We start from the raw sequence: 19,763 nt of genomic DNA, 5'->3' as shown, positions 1-19,763 counted from the left end.
TCAACCTCAAGGATTTAATACTGAAATACTAGGAAAAAATCCTCCCAATTTTTTTGCACACCTGGGATCTTCTAAATTTGGATTTCCTTTCAGTTCTTGTTTTCTTCTGTTATCGTGCATTATTTTGTCACTTCGATCAATCAGTTGATTCACTTAGAATATTAGGAAAACTGATTAAAGGGATTAGTTACTGAAATTCAGGTAATTAAATTTAAACAGCAAATCATTCAGCTGCTCAGACTGCAAGAGATGATTCATGAATTTTCCATCATATAGACATAACAAATAAGAGAAAGATTGAATGACAACGGAAAACTGGATGGAGCCCTGAGAGAGAGAGAAAGAGAGAAAGAAAAGCACATTACAGGAAAATAGATTTACATTCTAAAATACATGCATTTATTACAAGGCAAACAAAGCAGAATTATATTTCCATAGTGCATATACACATGATGATCTCAATCCAGTTGCCTATAAGCAGAACCCTAGTAATTCAAGGCCTCAGATACAGATTTTTAACACTTGGGTAGCAAGCCACAGCTGAAATCAGTCCAGCAACAACTCTTGAAGCGCTGTCAATATCCATAGTTATTTACAGGATGGAGCTCTCTGTAGACTTTAATAGCACAATACAGTTTTGGTACTTATAATGAGCATAAGCAAATTGTGTCCAAAATGGCACCAGCAGAAAAGTCAAGCCTGAAACATATACAACTTAAAATCAAGAAATTTCACGAACAAGCTGGCATTATCACTAAAGTGTAGAATCATAACAATGTTCTACATAGCTTTCCAAGAGCAAGTAACTAAAAGAAGATACCAGCAACACTCCGATCATCCTGCTAAGACATATTTGACTTCTGCACGCACTTACACCACAGTGAGTGGTGGTATGGTTATACTCACTTGTATGTCTTTGTATGGTCCACCCAGAAACCAGAGATGATGGAACCTACCATCCCTGATACCACTAAAGTAAGTCCAATTTTCCCAGCATTAATTTCTTCTCCCTGGCAACAAAAATAACTGTGAATTGAAATATAACATTTTGCATTCCTGTACAATACTAGTAAATTTTCCAGAGCTCTGCTAGTTTATATGTTTACGAATGTTAACAACTAAACTGCAATCTGGGGCTAGAGTTCACTTGCTTGTAAACTCCTTAGGTCAGAGGGCAACTACAGCTACTTGTAACTATTTGGCTCTTGGTTAGCAGAATCCATTATGAAGTGACTAGATTTCTTTTAAAAAGAAATAGCTTTGCATCTATAACAATGTGCAATACAGTGTGATGAATTGATAAGATATATACACACACCACACATACAAATTAGTATATGGAAAAATAACAGGAATGTGGAGCTACAAAACAAGAAATTAAGAGGGGGCTCAAGAACTAAAATCAGCTTTGATTCTAATAAACCAAATCAGTGGACAGAAATAGTGCATGAACAAAAGACAACTACATTAGTTAAGAGGTAAAATGCTACTACATGCATTTATCAACCAACAGATTCCATCATCATTGTGGGTATAATTCCAACAAATCTATACTCCCTACCTAAACTCAGTTTATATCTAAATTTAGTGATTCTGTCTTGACACTACATCAGAATTTTTTTTTTTATAAAAAAAAATCAATTTTTAGTACCATATAATTCAACCAAAAATGATTCTAGATTCTTTCAAATGCAAATGTTTTAAGAATAATCTACACCTTCACAGAATTGTTACAGTGCAGAAGGAGGCCATTCGGCCTATGGTGCCTGCACCAGCTCTCTGAAAGAGCAACTCCCTCAGTTCCATTCCCTGGCCTTCACCACCACCCCCCCCCCCCCCCCCCCACCACCCCAATAACTCTGCACATTCTTCCTTTTCATACAACTGTCTAATTCCCTTTTGATTGCTTCAATTGAACCTGCCTCCACCACACGCTCAGGCAGAACACTTCAGACCTTAACCACTCGCATGAAAAAGTCTTTCCTCATGTCACTTTAGCTTCTCTAACCAAATACTGTGCCCTCTCATTCTCTATCCTTTTATGAGTGGGAGCAATTTCTCTCTATCTACTCTGTCCAGACCCCTCATGATTTTGAATACCTCTAACAAATCAACTCTCAGCCTTCTCCTCTCCAAGGAAAACAGTCCTAACTTCATGACCGAAATTCCTCATCCCTGGAACCATTCTAGTGAATCTCTTCTGTGCTCTCTCCAATGCCCTCATGTCCTTCAAGAGCGGTGCCCAGATTTGGATGCAATACTCCAGCTGAGGCTGAACTAGGGTCTTATACAAATTCAACATAACTTCCCTGCTCTTGTATTCTATGCCCTTATTAATAAAGCCCAGGATACTGTATGCTTTATTAACTGCTCGGTCAACCTGTCCTGCCACCTTCAATGACTTATGCACATATACACACACATCCTTCTGTTCCTGAACTCACTTTAGAATTGTACTCTTTATTCTATATTGTCTTGCCATGTTCTTCTGACCAAAATGAATCACCTCACATTTCTCTGCATTAAACTTAATCTGCCACCTGTCTGCCCATTCCACCAACTTGTCTATGTCCTTTTGAAGTTCTACACTATCCTCCTCACAGTTCACAATGTTTCCAAGTTTCATATCATCTGCAAACTTTGAAATTGTGCCCTGTACGCCAAGGTCTAGGTCATTAATATACATCAGGAAAAGCAAAGGTCCCAACACTGATCCCTGGGGAACTCCATTACAAATCTTCCTCCAGCCCGAAGAACATCCATTAACCACTAGTCTTTGTCTCCTGTCACTCAGCCAATTTCGTATCCATGTTGCTATCGTCCCTTTTATTCCATGAGCTACAAGTTTGCATGCAAGTCTGTTGTGTGGCACTGTATCAAATGCCTTTTGAAAGTCCATGTACACCACATCAACAGCATTGTCCTCACAACCCTCTGTTATCTCCTCAAAAACTCAAGCAAATTAGTTAAACGTGATTTTCCCTTAAGAAATCCATGCTGGCTTACCTTAATTAACTCGCATTTGTCCATGTGACTCCTGATTTTGTCCCGAATTATCTTTTGAAGACGTTTTCCAACCACCAAAGCTAAACTGACTGGCCTGTAGTTGCTGGGCTTATCTTTACACCCTTTTCTGAACAAGGGTGTACAGTTTGCAATTCTCCAGTCCTCGGACACCACCCCCGAGTCTAAGGAAGACTGAAAAATTATGACCAGTGCCTCTGCGATTTTCACGTTCACTTCCCTCAGTATCCTTGGATGCATCTCATCCGGCCCTTGTGCTTTATCTATTTTAGGTTCAGACAACCTATCTAATACTTCCTCTTTATCAATTTTAATCCCCTCTAGTGTATGACTTACCGCCTCTTTCAACATTGCCTGGGTTGCATCTTCTTTCTGGTCTCTAATCGGCCCCACTCCTCCTTTTACCTCCCTTTTACTATTTGTACGCCTACAAAAAACTCTGGGATTTCCTTTAATGCTAGCTGCAAGTCTCCTCTCGCGCTCTCTTTACTTCGCATATTTGCTTTTTCACTTCCCCTCTGGACCTTCTATATTCTGCCTGGTTCTCAACAGTATTTTCTACCTGGCATCTATCATAAGCACACTTTTTCTTCTTTATCTTAATCTCTACTTCTTTTGTCATCCAGGGAGCTCTGGATTTGTTTGCTCTACTTTTCCCCTTTGAGGGAACATACCTTGACTGTGCCCTATCTCTTTATTCTAAACACATCTTTTGTTAAGGAAAGCAGAACATTGAATTTTGGTCAAGTAATTTAGTTTCATGGATTTTACTGGTGAAGATAATCATATTTCACAAGGAAACAGAGGTGTTTTAGGGTTAACTGAAGATTGCCTTTCAAGAAAAATAAAGCTTTACAACTAATGATCGTCAACTTACCGGATAGTAAGCAATGATCATCTGATTTAATAGTGTTCCTACAGAATAATAGCACCCGGTCAGAACACCTGAAAAAAGGATTAGAAACATACGTAAAATGACAATTGTAATATATTTCCTAAAATTCCTAAAAGATAAAATGTAGTGTACTCCCACCTTTCTTGCTCACTTAAAAGTCTTAAATCGATTCAATACTCAACATGCCCAACTATTGCACAGTAGCAATCAAAACACTTTGAACTACATAGCCAAAACTGTAGAGTACAAGTCAGGTGAAGTCATGATCAAACTACTCTGGCCATGAAAACTTAAAACAAGTATGCCATTAACTAAACCATACCAACTAGAAGACGTATGAATTTGCTTTTATTCTTTCACGGGATGAGTGTGTTACTGGCAAGGCCAGCATTTTCTGCCCATCCCTAGTTGTCCAAGGTGGTGGCGAGCCATCTTCATGAACCACTGCAGTTCATTTGGTGTCAGTACACCCACAGGGCTGTTAGGGAGGGAGTTCCAGGATTTTGGCTCAGCAACAGCAATATAGTTCCAAGTCGGGATCGTGTGTGACTTGGAGGGAAGCCTGCAGATGGTGACATTCCGTGCATCTGTTGCCCTTATCCTTCTAGGAAGGATTCATGGGTTTGGAAGGTACTGTCGAAGGAGCCTTGGCAAGTTGCTGCAGTGCATCTTGTAGATGGTGCACACTGGTGCCACTGTGCGACAGCGGTGGAGGGAATGAATATCTAAGGTGGTGGATGGGGTGCCGATCAAGTGAGCTGTTTTGCCCTGGATGGTGTCGAGCTTCGAGTGTTGTTGGAGCTGCACTCATCCAGGCGAGTGGAGAGTATTCCATCACACTCCTGACTTGTGCCATGTAGATGGTGGACAGGCTTTGGGGAGTCAAGACATGAATTACCACAGAACTTTCTGACCAGCTCTTGTAGCCGCGATTTATACGGCTGGTCCAGTTAAGGTTCCAGTCAATGGTAACCCTGGAAAGTTGTTGGTGGAGGATTCAGTGATGGTAATGTTGTTGACTATCAAATGGAGATGGTTAGATTCTCTCTTGGAGGTAGTCATTGCCTGGCTACTTATCAGTCCAAGCCTTGTGGACACAGACTAGTTGAGTATCTGAGGAGTGACAAATGGAACTGAACACTGTGCGATCAGCATACAGCTCCACTTCTGACCTTCCTTCCATCAAGTCATTGATGAAGCAGCTGAAGATGGTTAGGCCTAGGACACTATCCTGAAGAACTCCTGTAACGATGTCCTGGGGCTTACATGTTTGGTATCCAACAACCACAACCATCTTCCTTTGTACTAGGTATGACCCCAAGCAATGGAGAGTTTCCCTCCCCGATTCCCATTGACTTCAATTTTGCTAGGGCTCCTTGATGCAACACTTGGTCAAATGCTCCTTGATGTCAAGGGGTCACTTCTCGAATTCAGCTCTTTTATTCATGTTTGGACCAAGACTGTAACGAGGTCTGGAGCCAAGTGGCCTTGGCGGAACCCAAACTGAGCACTCATGAGGTTACTCCAGTGTATTCCTGCTGCTCGTTAGCACTGTCCACAATACCTTCCATCACTTTACTGATGATCGGGAGTTGACATACCTGGGTAATTTTCCACATTGTGACTGCCTAACCCTGCCAAATGTGGAAAGAGTTAGTGCAGTACCTGATGTAAACAACCCTAAGCTTCCAGCTTCTGCTTGCTGATCCTGGAAAGTACCCACATATTGAGCAAAGACAGAATCAGGGTCAACTGCAATGCCATTCACGTTGAATGAACTTGCCAATATTGCAACGGCTTACACATGAATGAAAAGGTACCAAAGAACTGAAAGCACCCATGGAACTCTACTCCAACAGGAATAACAACCTACAGGAAACCAGGGTGGGGGATGGTTTGCGCGGAAATATGTTGAAATAGTTTTAGAGTCAGAATTAACACGTACAAATAAAAAACTGAATAAATCAAGATGGTAAAAATCATTTCAAGTTTCAACAATATTAAAATCTGCTCGATGATACAATATGAAATGTTTGGCCAATCTAGTCAACTGCTAAAGGACTAAAGTTGACAAAGCAAAACTAAGCATAATTGGACATAAGAAAGCAAGAAGAAAAATCTTAGACATTAATTAGTAGTGTTTTTCTATAGGCCATGGTTGCACTACAGCATTTCAGTACTTTTCATGCAACTGTAGATCTGTAATATGTATATATTGACAATGGTTTTCTATCACTAGATGACCTAGACCAGGAAAACTAGAAAAACTTCAGAACCCTCACACTGACAGCAATGAAGAACATTCAACAATGAAAACAAAGAAAGCAACGAAAGAATTGCCATTTGAAACATATTACGGAACTGAAATGGCGAGTAACCCAAACCAAAATAAAAATAGGAATTACTCACCATAACTTAGCAGTAGTAGCACAAATGGAACATTCTTGAACAAGTTTAAAATTGATTGTTTGTAGGAATACTCAATAGGACAGTCCAAAAGCACGGCTTGGGTCTGACTTGGAGGAAGGGGAGGCTTCTCCTGAAATACTATTCGGAAGAAAAGATAGCATTAAAATGCTAAGCATAGTACGTCAAATTTCTGTTCACTGAAAATTAAAACAAGGATTGCATAAAGCGGAGCTGAGTTTTTTTGACAATAGCAGAGACAGCAAAGAGGAGGTGGTGGGGGTGGGGGAAAAAAAAGGGAATAGCATAACTGAAACCAGGAGGAAAAAAATAAAATCAAATATGGTAGGGAAAAAGCCATAGTAATTCACGAATGCTGAGCTTCTAGCATCATGCAACGTGAGTATTCATTTGTAATTTTTATTTCTGCAAAGTTCTATTTAGACATCAAGGCAAAGCATTTTTCAATTTCTACTTGGGCCTTCAGATTCTTGCTCAGGCATCAGCAGCTTCCATCAGCAAGTACTGCCAAGGGGGAAAAAAGGACACTTGACCCAGATAACTTAATCCAAGAGCTACTTATAGTCAAAGGATCACCAAGAAGTCACTAAGATTTATTTATAATTTAGTCTCATTAAAAAAAAAGGATATCATGTCGATTGCAACTCAGTTTCTCTTGGTTATTTTCCATATACCAAGTACTAATGGACTATTTAAAAAATATTTTTATTAAATATTTCATCCTTTGTCATAGCAGCAATTATTTGGGCCTTTGTTACAAAATCAGGGCTTATTTTGCAGTTATCCTTCCCCTGCACTGGGCATGGAGTAAATTTACCCTCCAGCAGATCTAAACCCCAACTTAACAGACCTAGTCTTGATAAGGATATGGTTGTCAAAAATGATTGCAGGCAGTTCAAAATTGGACCCAGCTCAATTTCTATTAAATATTAGTAAATTGAGATATTGATTAAAAGGAACAATACCATTTTTGAAGTGAACTTTTATTCAGACAAAAAGTTGTATACTGAAAAAGTAAAATTTGCAGGCCTATGGGAGCATGACAAATTGCAATTTTTTCCCCAGAGTTAATATACGATGGGTCAAATGGCCCCTTCCTAGCCTGTATGACTTAATATTCTATATCTAATCCAAAGAAATCTTAATAATCCAAGTGGTTCACACATTCCTGGCAGAAGCTAGAAAAAGTCATGAATTAGTCACAAAAAGTGGATGCATTTCAGTTCAAAATACTGCTACGAGCTGGATAGCTTGTTGAAATGATCCATAGTTTCCAATCTATAAAATCGATCCAAGTGCTCATAATCCAAAAAGAGTGATGCCAGCCAGGGCCTGACTATCCCAAACTGATTCTGATCAGGCAACATGCCTCCAGGAATCAGCACACTGAACTACAAAGAAATCATCTTCTCAAAAGGATGATTTTTAATTTTTACTCCAGATACATAGCTAGGTGTTAAAAGATCATACACAAATACTGCTTTTGTTTACACTGGACATTCTATATCCACTATTACATGACAGGGTTTGGGACTTGGATCACTTATAATCTCTTGTCTCATAGAACAGTTATTTTTTCTATATCTATACTCTCTGTTCTAGTCAAACTATACAAATAAACGTACAGGCATAACTGATTTTGCACTCACGGCGAAACAATGCATCAAGTTTCTTTTGAAGCTAGGATATTCAGAACTACATACAATATTGAGTTTAGCTTCGCCCCCGGGTCCACACATATTTATAGAGATAACTTGCTTTGATACAACCAAAATGACCGTGAAATATTTTGTATAACTTAATAAGCAAAGCACTATGTTCTGTAGTTCTGGCACCACATCAATGGTAGACTGCCGCAGCATTTTGATACCTTGCCAACACTGCCCAAATTGACCCTTGAATGTAGTTGGTAACTTGACAGTTGCCAAATCAAGCTGGTTGGACCACTGGGCATAAATTTCAACCAGGTGTGTTTGGCATGGAATTGCATGGATTCAGATTGTTCTTTCAAGTAAAGCCTGTTATCCACCGCATTCAGCTGTTGACTCCTATTGAGGAGTGAATGTTGCTTTTCACAGTGTAAAGAAATTGGTGCACCTACTCTGTGGTGCATTTTATTTATATACCAAGCTTGTGGGTACATACCTTCAGAAACCAGCCATGAATATAAACTGTTATTTGACTTTCATATTCTTAGAACAAAATAAACCTACCTGCTACAACCAAGATGAACAGGACTGTGGCTACTGCTGCTGTTCCATAGAACAATATACTTATGTTGCTTGCCATCAGGTTAAGATCATCTACAGTATTAAGCACCAACATTGGAGGTAAAAGAAAACCAAATGCCACACCAAGCTGTGAAACAAAGAAACAAATTTAAATATAATATGGCATTTGCTACTTAAAAAAAACGTACATTAGGCTGAGTTACAACCAATACTCAAGCATCCAAGCACTCATTTTAAAAGCTCAAAACTCTTATTTTAACTTTGAGGACTTGAAGAAACTTAGAAAATCTCAAGTTTTTACTCGAGTTTGGCAGATCAAGGTTAAGGTTAAGGTTGCAAACATCTTCTGTAGCACCCTCTGCATTTGCACCCAGATACACTTGTAATCAGAGTGCAAATTAATTATGTAGGTTAAAAGATGATTGGGAGTTTTGGCTGTGAGCGAGCTACCCGTGTAACTACAACAACTTACATATTTATATAGCACCTTTAAAGTAATAAAATGTCCCAAGGCGCTTGACAGGAGTATTATAAAAGTATAAGAGCCACAAAAGATCTTAAGTCAGGTGACCAAAAGCTTGGTCAAAGATGTAGGTTTTAAGGAGTGCCTTAAAAGAGGCGAGTGAGGATGACAGGTGTAGGGAGGGTATTCCAGAGCTTGGGCCTAGGCAACTGAAGGTACAGCCAGCAACAGCGAAGTGATTAAAATCAGGAATGCTCAAGAGTCCAGAATTCCAGGACAGCAGATATCTTGTAGGGTCGTGGGGTGAGGCCATGGAGGTTTTTAAAAACAAGATGGAAATTTTAAATTCAAGACGTTGCTTGTCCAGGAGCCAATGTAGGTCAGTCAGTACAGGCTGGCGGGTGAACGGAACTTGCAGGCGCAGGCAGCCAGGGGGGGGTGGTGGTGGGAGGTGCGGGGAGAAAGTGGGGCACTCACCCCCCACAAAGGATAAATTTTAGGGCGACACCAGAGGCAACTGTGCAGGAATAGGAAAAGAAGCCATCTTAGATTCTCTGGCTACAATTAGATAGATAAGAATGAAACCAGGAGAGAGCAGTCGCACCCAACTAGACGACAGTTGGAGGAGTGTTAGATGATGACAGCGTGGTCCAATTGTGTCAAAGGCTGCAGGCAGGTTAAGAAAGACGAGGAGAGAAAGTTTACCTTTGTGACAGGCACGTAAGATGTCATTTGTGACTTTGATAAGAGGTGTTTCAATACTGTGGCAGGGGCAAAAGCCTGATGATTAGAGGGATTCAAACATGGGAGTTCCAGGAAAGATGGGAATGGATTTGAAAGGCGACATGTTCAAGGACTTGAGGGGAAAGGGAAGTTGGAGATGGGACAGTTATTTACAAGGGCGGTGGAGTCAAGGGTTTTTTTTTTTGAGGAGAAGGGTGATGACCACAGAATTACAAAGGAGAGGGACAACACCTTGAGAGAGAACCGTTTACAATATCGGCTAACATGCCAACTAGAACCATTTACATTATTGGCTAAAATGCAGACTAGAAGGGAGGATGGGTGATCAACTGAATGGGAATAGGACTGAGGGAAGAGGTGGGTCTCATGGACAAGATGAGCTCAGAGAGGGCGTGGGGGAAGATAGAGAAACTAGAGAAAGATGCTAGTTCAGGGGGGAGCATTATAGGAAGTTGGGCCAGGGGGGCCAGTGGATGGGATGCGGCAGAGACAGCTGATCAGATGGTCCCAATTTCAGTGACAAGGAGGTCCGTGAGCTCCTCACACTTATTGGAGGTGAGGGTGAAGGGGACCCAAGTTTCTTTTATATTCGTCCATTAAACCCTCAGCTGAATGAATCTCCACCCACAAAACTGGCCTTGCAATACCCCTTCTCCCATATGAGTGCCCTCCTGCTTTGGGGGGAGAGGAGGTGGGGAGAGGGGGGAAGAAAGGAGAGGTGTTGAGGAATCTTGACTTTGTAGGCAGATTTTCAGGCAAAGCAGGAAACAAACTCATTTTTCAGTTTCTGAAATCCGATTTATCCTCAGACCTGATCTATACTTGGTTTTTTAAAAAAATGGCACATTATAAACAAGTTGAAAAAAAGAGAAAACTGCAGGTTCATAAACATGCTGTACATGAATGATGAGTTGGAACTTAAATTTAAGACTCAAGAAAATAACGAACATAGGTTTGCATTTCCTTGGCCCCTCAACTGGTTATGCCGATTTATGCCCATTTTAAGCTTAGACGCATTCTAATGAGATTGGGACAATACTTGGGTGTAATTTGACATTTGGCTCCTGGGCTGGAAGCTCCCTTGCTGTTCAACTCTATCCATGGCCATCTGCTCCCATCCCTAACGTTGTCTCCCCCAATCTGCCCTCTTGAACTGTTTAAATTCCCCTGGCTCTTTAAATCAGTTCATTTTAGCCCTATCTAAAGGCTAACAGTTAGTTTAGTGTATGTTACCTGGGCCCACTGCCCTGCCCCAGCCACACCTGCTCTTTGTTTTCTCAATGAAATTGATCCGGATGAAACTGACGAGCACAGCTGCCGATACTTCAATCTCCGATCCTGCTGTCTTCACAGTCCAGAGTGTCTGCAGCCACGGCATGCGGTAAGTCCATTAAGGTGAAGAAGGAGCTGCGGGACCCGAGAGAAGTCCTGAGAAAAGGTGCCACGAACACCCAAAAAATCCACGAACGGCCCCCCCCGGCCGCAACTTCAAAGCGCCCGCGGGAGATGGCTCGGAGAGCATCTGCAGCGCACTGTCGGCAATGCTGCATGCCTTTATTTAAACCACTGCAAAAAAAACCCTTAGCAAATGTAATCACCTCTAAGTCTGCCAAATGATGCTTCACCTCCCGAAGGGCGTGGATGAGCTTTCCAGACGTCGATGGTGTGCACTGAGGAAATGGCTTATTACCTGGACCAGCTTCCCCCCCCACTTTACCCCCCTTCCACCCTCGTCCCCTTCCCTGCTCCACCCTCTCAGCTCACCCCCTCACAACCCCGTCCCAGCCCGCCCCCCCTCGCACCATCTTCACCCCGCACCCCCTTCCCCTGCACCCCCCTTGCATCCCCTCCTCCCACCGGCACCATCCTACACCTGTGTAGGGTCCCGAACAACCCCACTGCCTTGTGGGCGCCTCGGGAGAGACCAAGGCTAAGGGAGTAAACCCTAACAGATAATCCGGAGCGGAACCCCGTAGGCGGTCATGTGTCACCTTTGGCATGTTTCCGGCAGTTCCTGCAGCCATACTGGTGCCAAACGTTGTGTCCTGCACTCCTTTGGACCCCACCAGAAAGGCCGAGAGGGGGGTTTTGACGACTGGGCAACTCTCAACCTCCATAAATTTGCCCAGGCATGCGCCATGGAGAGGTCACTCCATAGTTGCCTCACAGCGACTAAAACACGGAAGGCAGCAGTTACGGGTTATAAGTCCAGATAAACTGGCGTAGAAACTGGGGGCCACGGGTTGCCTTTGTCGGTGGGAGAGGCCATGGCACCTCACTGGACAGCTACCGCCCGCCTCAAACCGGGCAGCCCCCGGTCAATAAGGTTCTGTCCTGCCACAGTCTGCCTGCTTCAATGGGTGCTTGGAGCTCAGGGTCATTGCCCGAAAGGTGGACTGATACACCGCATCAAACAACATGAAAAAAGGAAAGAAGGTACCAGCCCTTCGCTTTGCAAGCTGGAACGTCAGAACTATGTGTCCTGGCCTGTCGGAAGACCTTACACAAATCAATGATTCTCGGAAGACCGCCATCATTAACAACGAGCTCAGTAGATTCAATGTGGACATTGCAGCACTTCAGGAGACTCGCCTCCCCGCGAGTGGCTCTCATGCAGAGCAAGACTACACCTTCTTCTGGCAGGGCAGGGATCCTGAAGAACCAAGACAGCATGGAGTGGGCTTCGCCATCAGAAACTCCTTGCTCAGCATGATAGAGCCTCCCTCAACAGAACGCATACTGTCCATCAGACTGCTCACCACCTCTGGTCCAGTACACCTACTCAGCATCTATGCTCCCAACACTCTGCTCCCCACATGAAGCTAAAGATCAGTTCTATGAACAACTCCATATCATTAGCAGCATCCCCAACACCGAACACCTATTCCTGCTGGGGGACTTTAATGCCAGGGTTGGGGCCGACCATGACTCATGGCCCTCCTGCCTTGGGCGCTATGGCGTTGGAAGGATGAATGAGAACGGGCAGAGACTGCTTGAGTTGTGTACCTATCATAACCTCTGCATCACCAACTCGTTCTTTCACACTAAACCCTGTCACCAGGTTTCATGGAGGCACCCAAGATCATGTCGTTGGCACCAGCTAGACCTCATTGTCACAAGGCGAGCCACCTTAAACAGTGTTCAAATCACACGCAGCTTCCACAGTGCGGACTGCGACACCGACCACTCCCTGGTGTGCAGCAAGGTGAGACTCAGACCAAAGAAGTTGCATCATTCCAAGCAGAAGGGCCACCTGCGCATCAACACGAGCAGAATTTCTCACCCACAGCTGTTACAAAAATTTCTAAATTCACTTGTAACAGCCCTTCAAAACACTCCCACAGGGGATGCTGAGACCAAGTGGGCCCACATCAGAGACGCCATCTATGAGTCAGCTTTGACCACCTACGGCAAAAGTGCGAAGAGGAATGCAGACTGGTTTCAATCTCATAATGAAGAGCTGGAACCTGTCATAGCCGCTAAGCGCATTGCACTGTTGAACTACAAGAAAGCCCCCAGCGATTTAACATCCGCAGCACTTAAAGCAGCCAGAAGTACTGCACAAAGAACAGCTAGGCATTGCGCAAACGACTACTGGCAACACCTATGCAGTCATATTCAGCTGGCCTCAGACACCGGAAACATCAGAGGAATGTATGATGGCATGAAGAGAGCTCTTGGGCCAACCATCAAGAAGATCGCCCCCCTCAAATCTAAATCGGGGGACATAATCACTGACCAACGCAAACAGATGGACCGCTGGGTTGAGCACTACCTAGAACTGTACTCCAGGGAGAATGCTGTCACTGAGACTGCCCTCAATGCAGCCCAGCCTCTACCAGTCATGGATGAGCTGGACATACAGCCAACCAAATTGGAATTCAGTGATGCCATTGATTCCCTTGCCAGCGGAAAAGCCCCTGGGAAGGACAGCATTACCCCGGAAATAATCAAGAGTGCCAAGCCTGCTATACGCTCAGCACTACATGAACTGCTATGCCTGTGCTGGGACGAAGGAGCAGTACCCCAGGACATGCGCGATGCCAACATCATCACCCGCTATAAAAACAAGGGTGACCGCAGTGACTGCAACAACTACCGTGGAATCTCCCTGCTCAGCATAGTGGGGAAAGTCTTTGCTCGAGTCGCTCTGAACAGGCTCCAGAAGCTGGCCGAGCACGTCTACCCTGAGGCACAGTGTGGCTTTCGTGCAGAGAGATCGACCATTGACATGCTGTTCTCCCTTCGTCAGATACAGGAGAAATGCCGTGAACAACAGATGCCCTTCCACATTGCTTTCATTGATCTCACCAAAGCCTTTGACCTCGTCAGCAGACGTGGTCTCTTCAGACTACTAGAAAAGATCGGATGTCCACCAAAGCTACTAAGTATCATCACCTCATTCCATGACAATATGAAAGGCACAATTCAACATGGTGGCTCCTCATCAGAGCCCTTTCCTATCCTGAGTGGCGTGAAACAGGGCTGTGTTCTTGCACCCACACTTTTTGGGATTTTCTTCTCCCTGCTGCTTTCACATGCATTCAAATCCTCTGAAGAAGGAATTTTCCTCCACACAAGATCAGGTGGCAGGTTGTTCAACCTTGCCCGTCTAAGAGCGAAGTCCAAAGTACGGAAAGTCCTCATCAGAGAACTCCTCTTTGCTGACGATGCTGCTTTAACATCTCACACTGAAGAGTGCCTGCAGAGTCTCATCGACAGGTTTGCGTCTGCCTGCAATGAATTTGGCCTAACCATCGGCCTCAAGAAAACGAACATCATGGGGCAGGATGTCAGAAATGCTCCATCCATCAATATTGGCGACCACGCTCTGGAAGCGGTTCAAGAGATCACCTACCTAGGCTCAACTATCACCAGTAACCTGTCTCTAGATGCAGAAATCAACAAGCGTTTGGGTAAGGCTTCCACTGCTATGTCCAGACTGGCCAAGAGAGTGTGGGAAAATGGCGCACTGACACAGAACACAAAAGTCCGAGTGTATCAGGCCTCTGTCCTCAGTACCTTGCTCTATGGCAGCGAGGCCTGGACAACGTATGCCAGCCAAGAGCGACGTCTCAATTCATTCCATCTTCGCTGCCTTCGGAGAATACTTGGCATCAGGTGGCAGGACTATATCTCCAACACAGAAGTCCTTGAAGCGGCCAACATCCCCAGCTTATACATACTACTGAGTCAGCGGCGCTTGAGATGGCTTGGCCATGTGAGCTGCATGGAAGATGGCAGGATCCCCAAAGACACATTGTACAGCGAGCTCGCCACTGGTATCAGACCCACCGGCCGTCCATGTCTCCGCTATAAAGACGTCTGCAAACGCGACATGAAATCGTGTGACATTGATCACAAGTCGTGGGAGTCAGTTGCCAGCATTCGCCAGAGCTGGCGGGCAGCCATAAAGACAGGGCTAAATTGTGGCGAGTAGAAGAGACTTAGTAGTTGGCAGGAAAAAAGACAGAGGCGCAAGGGGAGAGCCAACTGTGCAACAGCCCCGACAAACAAATTTCTCTGCAGCACCTGTGGAAGAGCCTGTTACTCCAGAATTGGCCTTTATAGCCACTCCAGGCGCTGCTTCACAAACCACTGACCACCTCCAGGCGCGTATCAATTGTCTCTCGAGATAAGGAGGCCCAAAAGAAAAAAAGAATTTGACATTAGCAAAATAAGAGTAAACCTGAAAATGAGCCCAGTGTTAACTTCCAGACTGTGCTCAAGGACGAAACTCCAGGTCATCTGCTTTACCTAGTATGTTCACTGTTTTTCCTGAAGATAAGTAGTACAGCAGGAACACTCACATTTCTGTGCTGTAAAACTCTATGACTCTCTCTCAGTTTTGGTGGTTCCTGGTCTAGATACTGATGATGAGTAGTTATTAGTTTTTGTGAAGAATCACTCATTTGAGTTTAATCCTGAAGCCACCTTAATTGCCTATACCACCACAATTAATTAACACAGTTGCCAACCTTTTCTTCATTTGAGGTTTTCATTCAAGACACTTCATCCAGTAAAACTGGATAAAAATCCAAAGATGAAAAGTTGTGTTAACTAACTTTACACACAAAAGCTTTGAATATATTCTCGTGCAATTGAAAATAGGTAACCATGAAATACAGTTTCACAGGTTGAGGTAATAAGGATCTCTGTGGTTTGAAGAGAAAGTGACAAATAAAATCTTATTTTATTATAAATGACTAATCTCTCAAACTATCACATCCTTTTCAAAATGTTTAATCTGGTTAGTAGTTTGACTGATGTTTGAGTCCAAGATGGAGAAGGATGATGTAGAAGGAGGACATGTCATCATTTCTAGAAAATATCTAGAAGTCCCTTGTGAAACTTGATATCCTGTGATTAATTATGTGATCTCACCTGAATGGTACAAAAACTCTGTGCAGATGTAGAAGAGAACTCATCCAGACATGATAATAAAAGCTACTTCAGCAAATGGTCAATGTTGTATTGGTTGCATTGATACAAAAAGATTCCACTCATATTTGTGCCTAACCGAAGATACTAACACCAGGTTCATAGATGAAAGCTTGCATGAAAGAGGAATAGACTGGATCTTCTCGCACTTAAAATAGCAAATGCATAAGTACCTAAATAGCCGTGATAAATGCACCACAAGGTTAAAGGCTGAGCCATATACTCTGATCTGTGCCAAATCAGATGTCACTGAGGTGCCAGTCAGAGGTGCACAATTAAGTTTAGAGTATACAGGCTAGTGTTACAAAAGTGCTTCCATTTTAAATTTTTTTCAGGACTTATGTTAAAACTGGAGAGATTCCATGGATGCGTTTTTGCTACCAGGTTCACTGAAAAGGACACTTGAGATGCTGTTTGAAAACAACCTGTGCTGGAAATAATGTGCTTTAAGCCCCATAAACAATGGAAACCTAGGTGACCTGGGGAAGATGTTTACAGAGAAGCCGCATGTCAAGATTTATGGAGATCAGGAGGTTGAGTTTCGGGGAAGATATTGTTTTCAAGTCAGTTGGGCTGCGAACTGTTTTGAACACAGTTGGTGTTTGGCCTCCCCAGGAAAAACCACCCAGCTCACCTCTTTCTCTGGCTCTTTGAAGAAACCCTACAAAGATCCAGTAAGGGAGAGCTGAAACACCTGGTGTTGCACCTGGTAAGGGGCAGGAGGTTTAAGGGGGATTTGAGGAAGAACTTTTTTACCCAGAGGGTGGTGACAGTCTGGAATGCACTGCCTGGGAGGGTGGTAGAGGCGGGTTGCCTCACATCCTTTAAGAAGTACCTGGATGAGCACTTGGAATGTCATAACATTCAAGGCTATGGGCCAAGTGCTGGCAAATGGGATTAGGTAGACAGGTCAGGTGTCTTTAATGCATCGGTGCAGACTCGATGGGTCGAAGAGCCTCTTCTGCGCTGTATTATTCTGTGATCTCTCCTGAGAAGTTGGAAAAACGTGTCAGATTAATTCTCAACGCCGCCTGAAAAGAACTGCTTTTGAAAAGATCCCCGTGACTTGTCTCCATAGACCCGGACAGCAGCCCAAAAGGGACAACTGACTTCCTTCCATATCTTATTTCTTCAAAAATTAGCAATATTTGGCCAAGGTATTCTTTGTCTTTTTTTTGTAACAGACCTTGACAGAGAATTTCTGTATTTTTTTTCCAGTGTATGTGGGGGGAATTTAAAAAGGGAACTTTCATATTTTAATGTGTGTTAATGCTTTGCTTCAGTACTGGATAAATCTTGTTCGACAATAAACTGATAACTTTGTTGTTTATTAAAAGAAACCTGGTTGGTGTATTTTATGCTGGAATAAAAAGAGTTACCAAATTGGTAACTGGATAAATATTTTTAAAATATATGTTGTGACATGTGCAGAAGTGGGCCTAGAAAAGACAGTGCACTCCTCCACCTCGGTCGCAACACTAGGAATAGTGAAATAATTTAGACTATCACTGTGATCATTGTGACAATCTACATTCACGGAAATAGCCCAAACTTACTATGCAAATTCACAAATGAAGAACAGCCAAAGTGGGAAGGTACCAGAAGGCTACCACAGCACATGGCACTGAACCCAGGATTTGCCCCTTCCAGAGGGGAAAAAAAAAAGAGAAAAGTCCAGAAAAAAGTGAAATCTGATGCCTCCACCCTCAAGATTGACTTAAGCCAGGAGCTGCTCTCAGATGAAATATCACCATTTTTGGTGCAGGGACATAGATTGACCTCAATAAAGACTTGTGAAAATTAACTGGAAATGTGTTGCATTATTTTAATATACTCATGAAAGAATATAACCAACAGTCTACAAGTTGGTTGTTTTTAGTTATCAAATATGAACGTGTTCAGAGCTCCATGAATGGTCACTGCTTCATATTCTATTTTAAAATACTGTTCCAACAGGTGTCAATGCCCTGATCGAAAAATCTATTATGGACACAGAAGGCCAGCTCCCAAGCTGACTATACTTGCCCCTGTCATAATATTCAGCCATCTAGGCTGGATGTAAGTAATCCATCACTATGCTACCCACTCAGTTCTTTGGTACCTCCAAGTTTGTTGCTTCAGTTCCAGGCTCCAACTAACACCTTTTCTTGTTAGTTTGTGTAATGGGTCGAGTGATTGTGCCAGATTTATACCTGATGTCGCCACAATAGGCTTCTTACCTCACTTAGACTGCATGGCGCTCTGCTATCTAGCTATGCCAATAAAGTATATTGGATAGTATTTTGGAATGAAGAAATTCCATTATTACGTCGCTCATAACTTCGGCAAAAAAAATTGCATACCTAAATTCAGGAACAGATTCCACAGTACTGTGACGAGGTCAAGTTTCAAAAACTGTGGCTCCATATTGTAGTATATAAATAGCCTTGAGATGTATTATTCAACCAGAGCTGCCAGACATCCAACGAGAGATTGTATGTAATGGTTGTTTGTTACAGGCACTCTTGTTGAGGGAACTTGCAATTACCCTGGTCTCTATCACTTCTTGCATAGGACGTTCAACATGGCCACTTCAATCACAAGGAATTGGGTAGGTTACTTGATGACATGACATTCATCGTCTATACTGAATTAGGATTTGGACTGATTGATTATCGCCCTCTGGCTGTGTTATTTTGTATACCATCTTATAAAAACTTGGGATTGCAGCCCTTGTTTAATTGTTCCACAATTTAGAATGACCGCATTCTGCAAAGCGATTTTGTTTACTGCACAATCTGCAGAGTTTACCTCTGGCAGGGCAGGATATTTGTCTTCTATGTAGGGTTATTACTGCCAGTTCATTTGAAGATGCAATTTGGTTCCATGAAACTGTATTCAGACTGTCAAGAGATGTTGATTATGAGTGCTATTACAATGCTGTGCATGATGTATGAAAACTTCAGACTTGCAAGCTTCAGGCAGTGTTCCGATCTATGCCCAGCATGGTCATGGATGGTATCACATCTGTGTATTCTCATGCTGTTCCTAATTGATGGAAGCTGAGTTACATGTCTGGTGCCTCACTCAGTTTCTGTCTAGCTGGTCTAAACATATTTTCTTCAGTGTAAGGTTCTCACAGCTGTATCAAAGCAGTTTACCTCACCTGTTTGATAATGTGACATTAAAAACAGAATGGCATACTTTAGTTTTGCCTTTTACATCTGAAGCAATCAGAAAACTCTCAATGTCTGAATCCATTCTCGCCTTCACTCCAAAAGAATTGGTCAACATCTGAATCAGCTGGAAAAAGGATGGAAATCCTTGCCGGCCATTCGTTGAGTTTTTTTTTTCATGGAAGTTCAGGGTACCGCACAGACATTTTCTGGAATTTTCCTTTTATAAAGAACTTTATTTGTCATATTTTAAGAGAAAATGGAAGACATGTTAAAGCGTACACAAATAGTAACAACGGCTGCTCAAACAAATAGTGGACACCAAATACTTTAGTGACATGTCAAACCACCATAAGTCAAAGAAAGGATGAAAAAAAGGCCAG

General features: G+C 42.9%; 1 protein-coding gene across 7 annotated transcripts in view; it reads right to left on the bottom strand.

The window, feature by feature from the left end:
• The window catches only part of flvcr1 (FLVCR choline and heme transporter 1), a 62,070-nt gene that overhangs the window by 40,210 nt on the left and 2,097 nt on the right, over positions 1-19,763 (bottom strand). For all 7 annotated transcript variants that reach the window (XR_010976216.1, XR_010976217.1, XM_068045003.1 and 4 more), the window contains exons 2-5: positions 8,560-8,704; positions 6,329-6,466; positions 3,902-3,969; positions 907-1,010 (exon numbers count right to left, since the gene is read on the bottom strand). Coding sequence is in view for 5 of the 7 variants with exons in the window: in XM_068045003.1 (XP_067901104.1) it covers positions 907-1,010; positions 3,902-3,969; positions 6,329-6,466; positions 8,560-8,704 (455 nt within the window). In the remaining 2 variants the exon portion in view is untranslated. The remainder of the gene's footprint in view (positions 1-906; positions 1,011-3,901; positions 3,970-6,328; positions 6,467-8,559; positions 8,705-19,763) is intronic.

The sequence above is a fragment of the Heterodontus francisci genome, chromosome 13, assembly GCF_036365525.1.
Source record: "Heterodontus francisci isolate sHetFra1 chromosome 13, sHetFra1.hap1, whole genome shotgun sequence".
NCBI classification, from domain to species: Eukaryota; Metazoa; Chordata; class Chondrichthyes; order Heterodontiformes; family Heterodontidae; genus Heterodontus; species Heterodontus francisci.
This window is presented reverse-complemented; position numbering and strand designations above follow the sequence as displayed.